This window comes from Alosa pseudoharengus, unplaced genomic scaffold, assembly GCF_046254945.1.
Source record: "Alosa pseudoharengus isolate Yale_2024_CS ecotype anadromous, Long Island Sound unplaced genomic scaffold, YU_APseudo_1.1 YU_APseudo_1.1_scf_9, whole genome shotgun sequence".
Lineage (NCBI taxonomy): Eukaryota > Metazoa > Chordata > Actinopteri > Clupeiformes > Clupeidae > Alosa > Alosa pseudoharengus.
The window spans coordinates 20050346-20064908 of record NW_027468881.1 but is presented as its reverse complement, the minus strand read 5'-3'; the positions used below and the strand labels follow the sequence as shown (position 1 = coordinate 20064908).

Sequence of the window (14563 nt, the reverse complement as noted above, 5' to 3'; positions counted from 1 at the left end):
TACACTTAATAGGAAATATATGTATTTACAGCATAACTCAGTGATGCTAACACAACCCTACCTGTAGTCCTTTAGTTAAAGCGAGGCATGGTCGCTGTAGTGAGTGGGTGGGAGATATTGTTCTTGCGCCACAAGCGGAGCCACACGCCTGCCTTCTGCCGGCTCCCTGTTGTTTAAGGGGGGAAAATGAAAACATGCCTACAATCAAACATGGGGTTTTACTGTCAATCAGACGAGAAGACACGTAAAAGGGGTATCCCAGTCCGTTTTGGTAAGTAAAAACTATGACATGTTTGTTCAGCTATATGCTTGGTTTATACAGCCCATGTCTGCAAAGGCAAATCGTCTTGACTGAAACGTTGACAAGTGTGATATTGAGAGGTTTATCTGTTAATTGGGCATAGCATCGTGTAATTGATGGCTGCACTCTATCATTCGTTTGAAAACAACCGCTCGAGGCGGTGTTTCCCCTCCCTCGTTTTCCCCCCTCCTCTTCACTGTCATGCGCTCGTCCCAGCTTACACTGCACGCTCGGGCTCAAACTTCACTCTCTGCGCTCTCCAGAAGCGACCATAGATGTTCTGCCCGCCAGATTCATCGTAAATATCGATTATCACACCGGTGTTTTAATGTCACGCCCAGATAGGTGCTTATCGCCATGGATTTGCCATATAAACGCCGTTTGGAACACATCTTGATTTTTGCTGCTGCAATTCTGTCACCTGCCTTCACGTAAGTAGGCTTATCAATGTGGACTACTGTTTCCTCGTTCCTTATTTAACAAGGACGTCGTAGGGGGTTAAGGGTATGCTCGTCATATCAATAATGTCACATTTCACTGAATAATATCTGATGGGGCGATACTTTCTGCGTTAATATCTGCAGGTTTACAGGTAACAAAATAAAATTGGACGCAGGGCACTGCTGTAGCTCAGAATTTCTAACCACAACAGTTTTATTTCTATCCCCTTTTGTCTCCTTGGTCTTTCTGTCCACTGATTTTCATTCATTGCGATATTAAAATCATTAATCATTAGTGTGATCATGATGAGCAAACTAACAGTTTACCAAAGTACACATGCTAAGCTCTCTCTCTCTCTCTCTCTCTCACTCTTCAGCAGTCTCTCTCTCTCTCACACACACACACTCTCTCTCTCTCACACACACACACACACACACACTTAATGAAAACCATCAGCCCTGAATGTATCAGGAAACAGGATGATTAAGGACATGCCGGTCTCTCTCTTAACCCCCAGAAATACTGGTGGACATGAAGTTTATCAATGTGTTGGGGTTTTTTGATATCACACTTTATCTAGGGGGCCTCTTCTCAGATTTTTATATTATTGTTCAGCTAAAACGACAAATTCCATTGCCAGTAAAGTGATGAGAACCAGAGATTTGGAATGCCCAAGAGCTTTGTTTTCACTGTCTCTCTTAGGGTCATGTCCCCTATTTAAGTATCCAAGGGATGGTGATAAAAGAACACAAAAATTATTGTTAGTAATTGTGATGCTGGCGATCACTTCTCTCATGTAATCTCCCATAACAACTGAAAGCACATGCATAAAAATCCTTCAAGGGAGTTGTTTTCCAAGGTTTTTTTTTTTGCCCTGTGCTGTGAGAACACATCATTCACTGTTCCACACCAGCATAAATTGCAGTCTTGGCAAAGAATTTTGACTTTTTTGACATGAGAAATTGCAAATTTTGTGCGTAATTTATTGAAGTAGACTGCATAAAATAGCAGTGTTATACATAATATCTCTGTTTCACCAGATGCATTCTATTTTGTTTTTTATCATTTAGATTTACGTGTTTACTACATTATTTTGTTAATGGTATCAGTAATGTTGGTACAACAAAAGGTTCTACTTACGTGAAAATATTGCCATTTCTTGTCTTGTCAGCAAGCAATTTCCACCCCCCCTAAATGTCTCAATTGGCCAATCCACATTGTAGCCTTGAAGACATTTCAGTGCATTGTTATAAACAATAAAGCAGCAAAACAAACAAGCCTACTACTGCTGACAGAGTCAGACCGCCTGTCCCATTCCCAACTTCTGGCCTGCGTGATAACAGTGTTGCTGTGCTCCCTGCAGGGTCCTGTGCAATGACATCCTCGGCCTGAAGATGGCAGGAGAGCCGGTGCTCACCCCCAACGCCGTGTGCCTGCGCCTGGCCGGCCTGAGCAAGCGGCAGATGCGCCTGTGTATGCGCAGCCCCGACGTCACCGCCTCGGCCTTGCAGGGCATTCAGGTGGCCATCCACGAGTGCCAGCACCAGCTCCGGGACCAGCGCTGGAACTGCTCGTCCCTGGAGAGCCACGGCAAGCTGCCCCTCCACAGTGCCATCCTCAACCGGGGTGAGTCAACGCAGGGCACCAGGGAGTAACTGGAGCCATCCTCGTCACTGCCATATAATGGGAAGCATGCATGGATGGTTTTACGCAAGAGCTAAATGGATGCCAGGCAGTGTTTTTTTTATGACTGTGGAAGTATATTCAACACATTAGGGGAATAAAATGGAGGGATGAGACAGACAAATGGTGTGTGAGAAAGAGAGCACACACGGATCACTGGAAATGCCAAGATTCCCTGCAGTGCTGTCATGCCTGTGGTGTTATGAGCTGCTTTGTGTGTGTGTGTGTGTGTGTGTGTGTGTGTGTGTGTGTATGTGTGCGTGAGCGTGCTGACTGTCTAACATGAGAATGTTCTCCCGTGCAGGTTTCCGTGAGAGTGCCTTCACCCTGTCCCTGCTGGCGGCTGGCGTGGCCCACTCGGTGGCGTCCGCCTGCAGCATGGGCAAGCTCCGCGGCTGTGGCTGCGAGGCCAAACGGCGCCTCGACGACGATAAGATCCGCCTGAAGCTCACGCAGCTCCAGCTCCAGACCCTGCAGCGGGGCGCCGGTGTGGGCATGGCGGCGGCGGCGGCAGGGGGAGCCGCAGGAGGGCACCAGCCCGGGTACATCCCTCCGCACCACCAGGGCGCTGCGTTGGTGTCCGCTGCCCTGCACGCGGCACACCCCTCCACCCTGCTGAAGCCTCTGCCAGAGGAGGTGGCCTCGCTCCAGGACACCTGGGAGTGGGGCGGCTGCAGCCACGACGCCCGCTTCGGGGTGCGCTTCTCCAGAGACTGGCTGGACTCGCGGGGCTCCCCAAGGGACATCCACGCCCGCATGAGGATCCACAACAGCCGCGTCGGTCGACAGGTGTGGTCAGAGAGCATGATGGGCTCTGTGGGAATCCAGTGTGTATCTCTGTCATAAACATTTTTCCTCACAGCTCACATAACATTTCTGTTTTTAATCTGTCACCCGGAGTATTTTTATATCAAATCATGGCGGGCCTATAAAATCAGAGAGTGACACATCTGTGAGAGGCATAATTGATGTTGAGTGTTTGGATTGCATTTATGGTTGTTGTGTCTTTTGACTGTTGTTGTTATCTTTCAGTGCTTGTCATGCAAAATTAGTCCCTACTGAGCTGATTTGCAGCTCTGCCAGTTGGGACGTGTTTTAAGCACAAACTGCCATCTCTCTCTGCACAGATAGTCACTGACAACATGAAGAGGAAGTGCAAATGCCATGGCACGTCAGGCAGCTGCCAGTTCAAGACCTGCTGGTACGTGTCACCGGAGTTCCGCCTCGTGAGCTCTCTGTTGCGGGAGAAGTTCCTGTCAGCCGTCTTCATCAACTCCCAGAACAAGAACAGCGGGGTGTTTAACCCTCGCGTCGTGGCTGCCACCGGCTCCGGCAACAGCGCCGCCGGATCCAACCTGAACAGCGGCCGTAGGCGTACGCTGTCCCGCGAGCTGGTCTACTTCGAGAAGTCGCCGGACTTCTGTGAGCCGGACGCGGCTGTGGACTCTCCGGGCACGCACGGGCGCATCTGCAACAAGAGCAGCCCTGGCATGGACGGCTGCGACTCGCTGTGCTGCGGCCGCGGCCACAACATCCTCAAGCAGACGCGCAGCGAACGCTGCCACTGCCGCTTCCACTGGTGCTGCTACGTGCTGTGTGAGGAGTGCCGTGTCACCGACTGGGTCAACGTCTGCAAGTGAGGCGGGTGGCCAGGAGCCTTTGAGGAATCAACAGCTCTGGCCGGAGGGAAGAAGAGGGAGGCAATGTGCGCCCATGTACCCTCCTGGCTCATGGTGCACTCAGCCACCCAGACGTCCCTCATCCCTGACTTATGACTTTATTTGAGACGGGGAGCGTGTATGATCCCTCCCGTGTTACTCTCCCACAGTATCTGTTTATTCGCCTCTCCGCTTGTTTTATCCCATCATCTGGGATCCATTTTCTTTGTGTTGCTCTTGTTATTCTCGAAATGCCAAGTCAGAGATTGAGGAGGGGGTGACTCATGTCATTTGTCTTTCTCTTCGCCTGTTTGGACTTGAGCTTTTCAGCCATGAAAATGCCCCAAAAGCCATCTGCATTCTTCTCCAAAACAAGGCACAACAGCAGGAACAGATTATTATTTTAACAGAGTGGCCACCACCACAGTTTTCAAGTCCTGTGTACATATGTGAAAACGTATACTCATAACATTTCTTTCTGCTTTGGCAATTTCTGCAACCATTTATGAGAGCAGATAATTATGCCCAAGCATGTCTTTTTGGATGGTGAACTGGTACCATTCTCAGCATTAGCTGAAGGCCAACAGTGTGGCAGTGGACAATGGATATACCACTCCTTAATGGCTTAACTGGAGCAAGTGAACCTTGCAGGACCATTATAAAAATGGATATGCCACCCCAGCTTCAACTCTTAACAGCGAGAGCTGAAACTGAGGACTTACCTACAAAGCAAGACAGAGTGTGAAGGAAGCACTTTTGTTTCTTGGAGATTTCTTTGGCTACATCAAATTAAAAACAGATACATATTGTTTCATGGGGGGAGGGATGTGGGACGACTGCTGGATCTTAGTGGATGCCAGAAGTTAATGCAATGATGGAAGACTTTTAATCTCCCAAATGCTGTGTCAAATTGCATTTAGAGAATTGCAAAAGTGGTAACAATCATATTCCATTTTTTCTCCAGAGCTTTATAGTGAATTTACATAATTATATTGTCTATACAACTTTTCTGTTTGAGCTGTCGCTACTTGGACTGTATGCAAGATAACTGTGTGTGTGTGAGTGTGTGCGTGTGCGTGTGTGTGTGTGTGTGAACTTAAAATGCTGACATCCTTTCGTTAACCAAAACTTACATAAAAAGCTTTTTAGACACATTTCACAATCACTTGCATTTGACTTTCATATAAACACATGCACTGCTGAATAAGAAACAAACGTGATGGCTGTGGAGCAGGGGGGATTGGGGATTATGGCTCTGACAGATGTGCGCTGAAGATGGGTGTCTTTTTGGGAGGGATCGCGAGGCGAGGGGCTACTGTTTCCGGCAGGCCTTTGGGTATCTCTGCGGAGACGCTGGGTGATTATGCCAGTCTTTGTGGTGTGCTGCTGCAAGGGGATCAGCTGCACAGCACTCATAGCCAGTCCAGACTGCGCCATGTGTTGGCTAGAACGGCTTGTCCTTGCCGCTGCTGCAGCTGCTAGTGGTACAGACTGAAGCCAGTGTGTGTTCGGCAGAGTCCCTGTTCGGCGGCTCGCCTCATTAGCACAATGCTAACATCTATGCTGGGGTGGAGTGCGCCAACGCGCCCTTTCAGATGCACACAGCCCTGACTATCTCACAGACACTCAGGCTGCAATAGGCCCGCCGCTGCCAGTTAATGTGCTCTGTGGCTGCGTTCGCTAAGGGAAGTGCCCCTTACAGGAATGTAAAAGAGCGACTGTCCCAGTGGCTCTGCTGAGCTTGCCCCTCATAGTATTTAGGCAGACAATAAAAGAGGGGAGAGAGAGAGAGAGCGAGAGAGTGGTGTGGAATGATAAAGTGCTGGATCTCTGGTTTGCATTTCTTCATTCCTTTATCATTTCACCCTGGAGCTGCTGCAAAAGGGAATTTCCTGTCGCTGTTTCTCCCATGTGTGAGACAGAGGGATTGAACAACCTCTCTCTCCTTCCTCTGTCTCTGTCTCTCTCTTTCTCCCTCTCTCTTTCTTTTTCCCCCTCTCCCTCTCTCTCTTTCTCTCACCCTCCCTCTCCCCCCGTCAGTGCTATGCCACTGACACATACAAAGCAACACACACAGACGGCCTCTGGAGTAATGACAACCAGACATCGCAAAATTAAAGAGAGTGAATGGAGATGGTGGACATCGGAATTCTGGTGGTGTATGGATGTGGTTATTTGTTTAGATATCACACTTTAAATTATAAAAGGATGAAATTATTAGACAGGCAGACAGAGACAGACAAACTGACATTCAAAACATGTGAATAGATAGATAGATAGATAGATAGAGCTATCTATCTAAGACATTTGGGCTGTATACGGGTATGCACATATTCAAAACCTACTGTATATGCTTACATTAAAACAAAGGCGAAAAAAGTAAACCGTATGGAAACATCTGCTTCTGGTCTCCTCCTTCAGCCTTCCCTCCATTTTTGATGTGGGACAGGGAGAAACAGAGAAAACACAAGGAGCCAGCTACCCAGAACATCAAAGCCCTTCCCGCAATGTGCAAGCCCTCATTAGTTCTGCAAGCATAACCAACCCGACTTGTGATTGTGTTTGCTGGGGTTCAGTTTGGCATGCACTTCAGAGGAAGGGCTCCTTTAAATTATAAGTCCCACTCCCACCCCCTTCAAGTCTTCCTACCGCCACCCCTACCCACTGTAACCCCCCTGTAACCCCCGCAAGGTCCCAACACACACAAACACGGCACGCTCCCTCTCCACCCACCCACCCCCCTCCATCCCCCACTCAGCACTCCACCCCGTAATCTGGTGTGCAGCTGCAAACATCTGCTCCGCTCCTTCTCTCCCGGGCCTCGACCGCCGAATTGATAAACACATCTATCACAAAGCCACTGACAGCCGGTGGGGCATGTGAGGGGACAGAGGGAGAGCCACTTCTGACGCATCACTGCGATGTGTCTGCGAGAGGCGGTGACACAGGCGACGCTGAAGGAAGTCTGAAAGGAGTTAAACACGCCGTGGATATTCATGAGCTTCTGACAAAGTCAGGCAAAGTTTGGTTTGAGAATAATCACTGACAGGAAAAACACACGGACTGACAAAAACAACTAAGTATGTGTGTAAGAAAACAGCTACTGAGTTTGTCTTTTGTGAATTAGCACTGCAATGTGAAACTTCTAATGATTTGCATGGGGCAGACATTAAAAAGGCCTATCTTCACTCAAGCCATTACCGGCCTAAAGCAATCTGTCTATGGCCACTGTTTACAATCACACATAACAAACACTAATCATAATTCAACAAACTATGCCACACATGTTCTTGTGTCATTCCCTCTGCAAAGTAAATCAGTTTTAATCCCAATTCTCTATTGTTTTTCAACACTTATTCCCCTGACACATGTTAGGCTGCCAAATCCTGACATTTGGCACATCTTGCAGGTTAGTTATTCATGAAATCTGGTCTTGGCTGAATAATTTATTACAATATGTGTATGTCTCCAATTCTGGCCCTCCGTCATTTCAAACTGACTGTTTAGGTTTAGGAAGAATAGAAATGCTCCCTGGTGCTGATGTTAGTGACATTTGGTGGGGTGCCTGAATCACTCAGTGAACTGGCTGACTTTCCTTCATGGAGGGAGAGAGATGTGGTGGGGTAAGGAGGAAAAGCTGGATTCTTTAGACGATTACGAATTTGGAAGACTGATGTTCACTACTAAAAAGTTCAGAATCAGAAATGTAAATTCTGGTACCCACCTACATCCTCACTATACAGATGTGAGGTTGCAGCAGCAGCACCGTATCGCGAGAGTCTCGAGCCTCCGCTCATATGAATGCGTCTTAGGCTACTACATACATCGCGAGAGCAGCCGGTGGCGACTTGCCAGTTATCATTCAGTGCCGCTGTCAGAGGTAAGTCGGGTTGCGCTATAAGATGGGCAAATTTAGTAGTGTGAGGGGGAGGATGAGGAACATTACAGGTTGTAAAACATTCATTATTCATCTTTGAGCACGGTATCCTTGCAAATTAATGCAAGTTCTCTACATGTAGACTACGCTAGGCCACCTCGCCGTCTTCACGATGTCGTGACTAGTGGAAAGGTGAGGATGATGATACATAGCCTTTAAAACCTCAATTCATGACAAAAAACATACCTCCATCAGTGGATGTTTTTTCTCCATAGAAAATGTTTTAGCTCTTCCCTGAATTGCCACACATCCTCTCTAGGTTACAATCGTGGGTTGCCAGGAGAGAAAACTTCGTTTTTACAGCATCCAGCCACGCTCATTGGAATTGTTACCTTTATCACACCCTTCTCCTTTCCTTCAGCTCACAGGACGCACGTGTAAAGATAGCAAACCTGAAAGCAGTCATGTTTTTTCCGTTTCTTCATACAGCGCAGATTGCGTTGGTAGGTTTTGTCAGGTCAGCTGCCTGCTAAGGTGCATTTTTTAATTTCCCTTGGGGTGTTGTAACGAGCTGTTAATATGTCCTTAGTAGCAGCAAATGGCCTGTTGTGACCTACATGTTTTTGCGGTTGAACACACCAGGGTAACTACTTTGTGGTTTACACGTCTCTCTGGCTGTTCCCTTGGTAGGTGGAGGAAGTGCGAAAGGGAACGAGGTGGAAAATGGAACATGATTGGATAGATGCTATCCAAGTTCACAAAATGTCTCAGGTTTAATGTCAAAATTCTAGTATTGCCTTTAAGGGTTGTCTTAAACTGTCGTTTTTCAATGAAATGGATCACACAGACTTGCTTCTCATACATGGGTCACTGATTCTAAGAATGTTTCCACAGGCAAATAATCCTTGTAATTTTGTCTCTGTTTGGTCGTTGTAGCATGATTATATTGTTCTTTTCACTGTGATCCATTTATTCTGAGTGATGTTTCACCATGATTCTCCAATTATCTCATTTCCTAAATGCAAAATGACAGCATCACAATATAATATGCACAATGGCTTTGAACTACATATTCAGTCCATGAGCCCTAACCTCAACAACAATTTAAGGGAAACAAAACGAATACCATGGATAGCAGTGTTAATGCTGCCTTATGCTTCAGTCTTATTGCAGAGAAGGCCAGCCAGTGAACATGGGCAACATTTTTGGCAACCTCTTGAAGAGCCTTATTGGCAAGAAGGAAATGAGGATTCTGATGGTTGGCCTGGACGCGGCTGGGAAAACAACTATATTATACAAACTCAAGCTGGGCGAAATAGTCACAACCATTCCTACCATTGGTATTGATTTCTTAAAGACTCTCTACAGTAGTACAGCACAAACAATAGCTGTGTGTTGATTGGTGAAAGGTTGTGGTCGGTTTCGGTCGTAGACATTAATTCCAACACCTCTGTGCCTTCCCTGCCTAGGATTTAATGTGGAAACAGTAGAGTATAAAAACATCAGCTTCACAGTGTGGGATGTCGGCGGCCAGGACAAGATCAGACCCTTATGGAGGCACTACTTTCAGAACACACAGGGTAGGTGGAACTGAGCTCACCTGACCCCTAGACAGTGTTGCCACAGTTACCTTGAAAAAGTAATCTGATTACTGATTACTCCTTTAAAAAGTAACTTAGTTACTTTACTGATTTTAAAAGTAACTAAGTTAGATTACAAGTTACTTTATTAGTTACTTTCAGCAGCTGCCGACAACACCCCCAACGCCTAAACATAAAAATGATAACCGGTTTTGCCAATACTCACTATGGAAGTGCATTTTAACAGCAATGTATAGCAGACATCCCAACCTAACCTACTTAGATACTGACATTCAGATGTTTGTTCAATAATGTCTAAGTACACCAAATTAGGAAGGCCTATTGATAGAAATTGTTATAGTAAAATATGTAGATTTTTTTTCATGTAGCCTTGGCTACTAGCCATCTTGTAGCCTATAGCCTGAGTAATATGCAAATGAAATTACACTTGTTAAACTCACCTCAACAAGTCTTTTGCAATCATTTAACCGTGAGCAATGCTAAAGTCGCTGTTACAAACAGTGCAGTGTGCAAGATTATCATTAGGCCTATGTTTTAATCTTTTGAGACAATTGGGTACACTTTTGTGTAGTCTAATGTGAAATGGGTCTTAAATCTTCCTTTTTGAGGGGCACTGACGCTGCCATGACGCTTCTGTTCCTAGATACACTGACTGAACTGATTAATTATGTTTGGGAGAAAAGAGATATAAGCACTTACACTGAAAACTGATTGGTTGATTTAGCAAAACAGACCAGGATGCTCTCTGTCTTGGATGCACTTCAGGCACAAACGCACCACTCCTCTCTCTCTCCCTCTCCGTTGTGTGCGCATTAAGCTATGCACACGCGATTTGAAGCAAAGATTCTAGAATCTTTGATTTGAAGTCCGGTCTGGCTTGCGTGCTCTTGTTCGCTCTAGGTTCCGGGATATTTTATGTAATTTGCGGGCGTCAGGAAGCCGCTATCAATATGTGGGAGACTCCCAAAACTTCGGGAGACTTGGGATGTCTAGCTAGACAGCACTTTGTTGCCAGCACAGAATGTACAATGTACCTTAATGTTGTCATGTTTAGCTGACACAAACTCAAAGTAATGACTGATGAAATGTGCATCTCTCTCTCTTCCTCCATTGTTGTTTACGTTTGTGTCGCTGCACGTGAATTGTCCTCATGCTGAAAACGTGAGCATAGCCTACATGACATTAATCCCCAAGACAAGAAGAAAGCAAAGAATATATCTTTTTACTAAGGAAAATGACAAAAATAGTAATGCACAGTGATTTAGATAAGTAACTTCAATCTGATTACTGGTTTGTAAATAGTAGCGCGTTAGATTACTCGTTACTGAAAAAAGTGGTCAAAATAGAAGAGCTCAAATAGGAAGAAGAATTATGTTACTGGCATCACTGCCCCTAGACACCAAAACAGAATTGCTGCATTATTTCTGACAGAAACTATGACACGAGTTGGCCATAGATGATCCATTGTCCAGAGCAATCAAATGACAAGGAAATCGGACTGAGACTTGAGTGCCACATTCATATTAAGACACAAACACTTGCAGCATGTGATAAATCTGTCATCTTTTTGTCATGTAATGTCCCAAAGTTTTGTTTATTACTGTTGGAGCATGGCCACCATAAAATTCAATATAGTTGCTGTCAGCTGTCAGTGTTCCATAATTTATAAAAACGTATGCAACCTATGACAAACTTGGTTGAACTCTTTAAACTGTTGACATTTTGAAATCATTCAGCAGTCATTACAGTCTGTCATCTATGAATCAGTGACAAGAGGGATTGAGTCATGGGTTTCATCCAGATGTTTGTGGCCCCGTCTTGTGCGTTTCTCCCAGGTCTGATTTTCGTGGTGGACAGTAATGACCGTGAGCGGGTGAATGAGGCCCGCGAGGAGCTAATGCGGATGCTGGCAGAGGACGAGCTCCGGGATGCTGTGCTTTTGGTCTTTGCCAACAAACAGGCAAGAGAGCTCCACTGTGTTACCGTCACTCCAAGCTCTACACGAGCGATCCAAACTTGCTGTGAATGGCACACTGACGATGCCAGAAGTGACTCTTTTTAGCATCTACATAATTCTTCTTCCTATTTGAGCTCTTGCCCTTACTTACTCTCTCTCTCTCTCTCTCTCTCTCTCTCTCTCTCTCTTGAACCCTTTCTGGTTACCCAATAGGACCTGCCTAATGCTATGAACGCTGCTGAGATCACAGACAAGCTGGGCCTTCACTCACTGCGCCACCGTAACTGGTACATCCAGGCCACGTGTGCCACGAGCGGCGACGGCCTGTACGAGGGCCTGGACTGGCTGGCAAACCAGCTCAAGAACAAGAAGTGAGGCCTGCCTGCCTGCCAGGCTGGCAGTGCGGTGAGGAGAGCCCTGAGCCAGCGCCTCAGCAGAGAAGCAGTGCTGATGGGAGTTTCCTGCTCTCTTGACAGGATGAGATGGGGGGTGGGAGGCCAGAACGGAGTTTACAACTGACCCTCTTCACTCCTCTCTTAACCTCCTTATCTTTTGTGCTAAGCCCACTTGTATAGACATCATTATCTCTATCTGAGGTGCAAAAGAGCTATTATGACAATGAGATGTTTTTGTGGTGTTTGTGATGTTTACTTTTGTTCAGATTTTGAATCTGAGAAGCTGGCTTCCACCGTTATATCGTAATGTACTGTTATGCGATTCTGAACAAATGTATAATGTTAATTGAGAACATTCCAGCTTGTCAGGAAAGCTATAACGAATTGCAAATAACTAAGGAAAGGAAATACAATAGCATTTTCATCAATCACCCAGTCTTGCTTTCTTTTGTTTATCATAAATTAATCATTGTTGCAGTGCAATATAAAATTATTAATTCTACTTCTGACTATTTCCTGTCTCTGGCATATGGTTAAATTCACACAATCTTGTGTCTCACTGCATTTAATTAGATTGTTTCCTTTCAAAAGACACTTCAGCGAAGATTTGACTCTCCACCAAACTCAAGAACCCAATCAATGATGGGTTGGTTGGAGATGAGTTGTGGTCTGAGATATTCCACAAATGTTTGAATGCTCTCCAACATCATTTCAATTTTTCTATGATGGCTACAGCCGTGTGTTGGGAATCTTGTTATGTAAACTGCTCTTGTTTTTCTGCTTTGGAAACATAAAGATAAATATTGGCAGCAGGTATCAACATGTGCATTCTCTTGTATCGAATGGGTTGATGGTTCAATACACATTTTGAATTTGATAAATCCGCAGACTATTTATTTTAAGGACAGTATACCATTCATTACATTTAGGAAACATTTGATCCAAATAGCATCATTAAGTTCTTATAAACACGAAGCACCATTTCTAAGCTTAGAACATGGCTCCTTTGGCATTTATATGGTGAGGGTTTTAGGTCTTAAGTCAAGTATTAAAATGCCAGGCACAAGTGATGGTTTATTACCCAATGGCTTGTCTGCTTCTCTGCTGATGTTGCATGTGGTCTAGAGTGTTGAAATATCATCACACTGCTAATGGCATATTCACTTGTAGCCTACAGATATTTGACTTTTTAATTTCAGTGGGAGTACTTATCACACAAAGAGTATATATGACTTACTTGTGTCAAATAGAACACGTTAAGGACCCTCAGAAGTTTCTTCAAAAGATATGTTAAATGTACTTTGTCCTAAAGAGGACCATAATTAAATCCTCATTTAATTATTTCCAAGTGAGTAATGTATTTATGGTTCTCAGACTGAGGATCAGAGAAATATCAGCCTAAAGCTTCAGAAAAAATAACAACAATAACATCACTTGATAATGACTATTCTGAGGATTTACCAATTGCGAAAAAATAATAATTTCGTCTATTGATGTTTTGTGCTACCTCTTTTACGGTTATGTACAACCAGTTGATTATGGCCGTCATGGTCAGACTTTCTCTCTTCTTTATTATATACACTGGACAAAGAGTTTGAGGTGCATGTGTCTTTTTCTTGAATAATCAATGGTCAATGGCAATGCCACTGTTATTGTAATATCACCCCTGTAGACATTCCTGAGACTACTATCATGGGAAAATAGTAGAGAGTAAAAACTTTAACGCTTTTGATAATCCTTACGTTTTCCTCTACTGCCTCTAATAATGTGTTAATGTCTGTTATTTAAGATGACTGAAAAGACTGATTTTAGCAACATACAATTATGATTTACTCATAAACTGTGGTCAGCCATTACAGTGTTGAATTGTGGTGTGCTTCATGTGTAGGAGGTGATCATGTTTGCCTGCTGAGCATAGTAGAACTCTTGCATCATATTACATCTGGGTGTGGTGGTCATTGGTGTGGTTGTCCACTGATATGTTTGAGGTTATTTTAAAATTGCAGGGTCATTCATGTATGTAAATACTACTGAAATTAAAATGTTTATTAAATTACAATGTATTATAATCCTATGAGAAGTAGTGTTTGAATAAGGTAACGTGGTACTAAATACTTTTTCCCAGATTAGGATTAATATTGAGACAAATGGTAAAGATGACATAATGTGTTTGAGCTAGGCTCAGTGATTGGTACCAATACCAAAATCTTAACAACTTCAAAGACATTTTCATTTACTGTGTGCATCAAATAAAGATTTTATGTATGAACAATCATTCAAATCTTGTGTGTATTTATGGGCCAAGAAGTTGACTGTAGTTATGTGTTATATGTGCAATTCGAGAAGTGGATGGTTTCTCTTCAAGGTTCTCTTGAGAAAAGAAACATAAGTGTGTAATTATAGAATTTGTCTATATACCACTGGTAACAACACTGTGTGTGACCACAGAATGTTATAAATGTTTTGTTTTTTTATTATTCATGTTTGCACAAATAGATGTACGGTAATCATACCTCATAATTGTATAGTTTAGTATATCCAGGGCCTTCATAAACACTTTCATTTAAAGGGTAGATTTACTTTGGCTGCCACTGATTAAGGTTCCAACTTTCAAAAAACTTTTAAAGTGGGAAGGCTTTCCCAGAGAGGT

At 44.3% G+C, this 14563-nt stretch overlaps 2 protein-coding genes across 3 annotated transcripts; both read left to right on the top strand.

Annotated features, from left to right (window-relative positions):
- Positions 1-658: 658 nt before the first annotated feature.
- On the top strand, positions 659-4065 carry wnt10b (wingless-type MMTV integration site family, member 10b). The gene is made up of 4 exons (XM_076276096.1): positions 659-732; positions 2106-2368; positions 2730-3214; positions 3553-4065. The coding sequence occupies exons 1-4, from the start codon at positions 659-661 to the stop codon at positions 4063-4065; spliced, it is 1335 nt and encodes a 444-aa protein (XP_076132211.1).
- Positions 4066-9152: 5087 nt separating this feature from the next.
- arf3a (ADP-ribosylation factor 3a) lies at positions 9153-11893 on the top strand. 2 transcript variants are annotated; one of them, XM_076275630.1, is made up of 4 exons: positions 9153-9300; positions 9430-9540; positions 11397-11521; positions 11732-11893. In XM_076275630.1, exons 1-4 carry the CDS (start codon positions 9153-9155, stop codon positions 11891-11893), a joined length of 546 nt encoding a protein of 181 aa, XP_076131745.1. The 2 variants fall into 2 exon arrangements, with proteins under 2 accessions (XP_076131745.1, XP_076131746.1); XM_076275631.1 differs by lacking the exon at positions 9430-9540.
- Positions 11894-14563: the final 2670 nt, after the last annotated feature.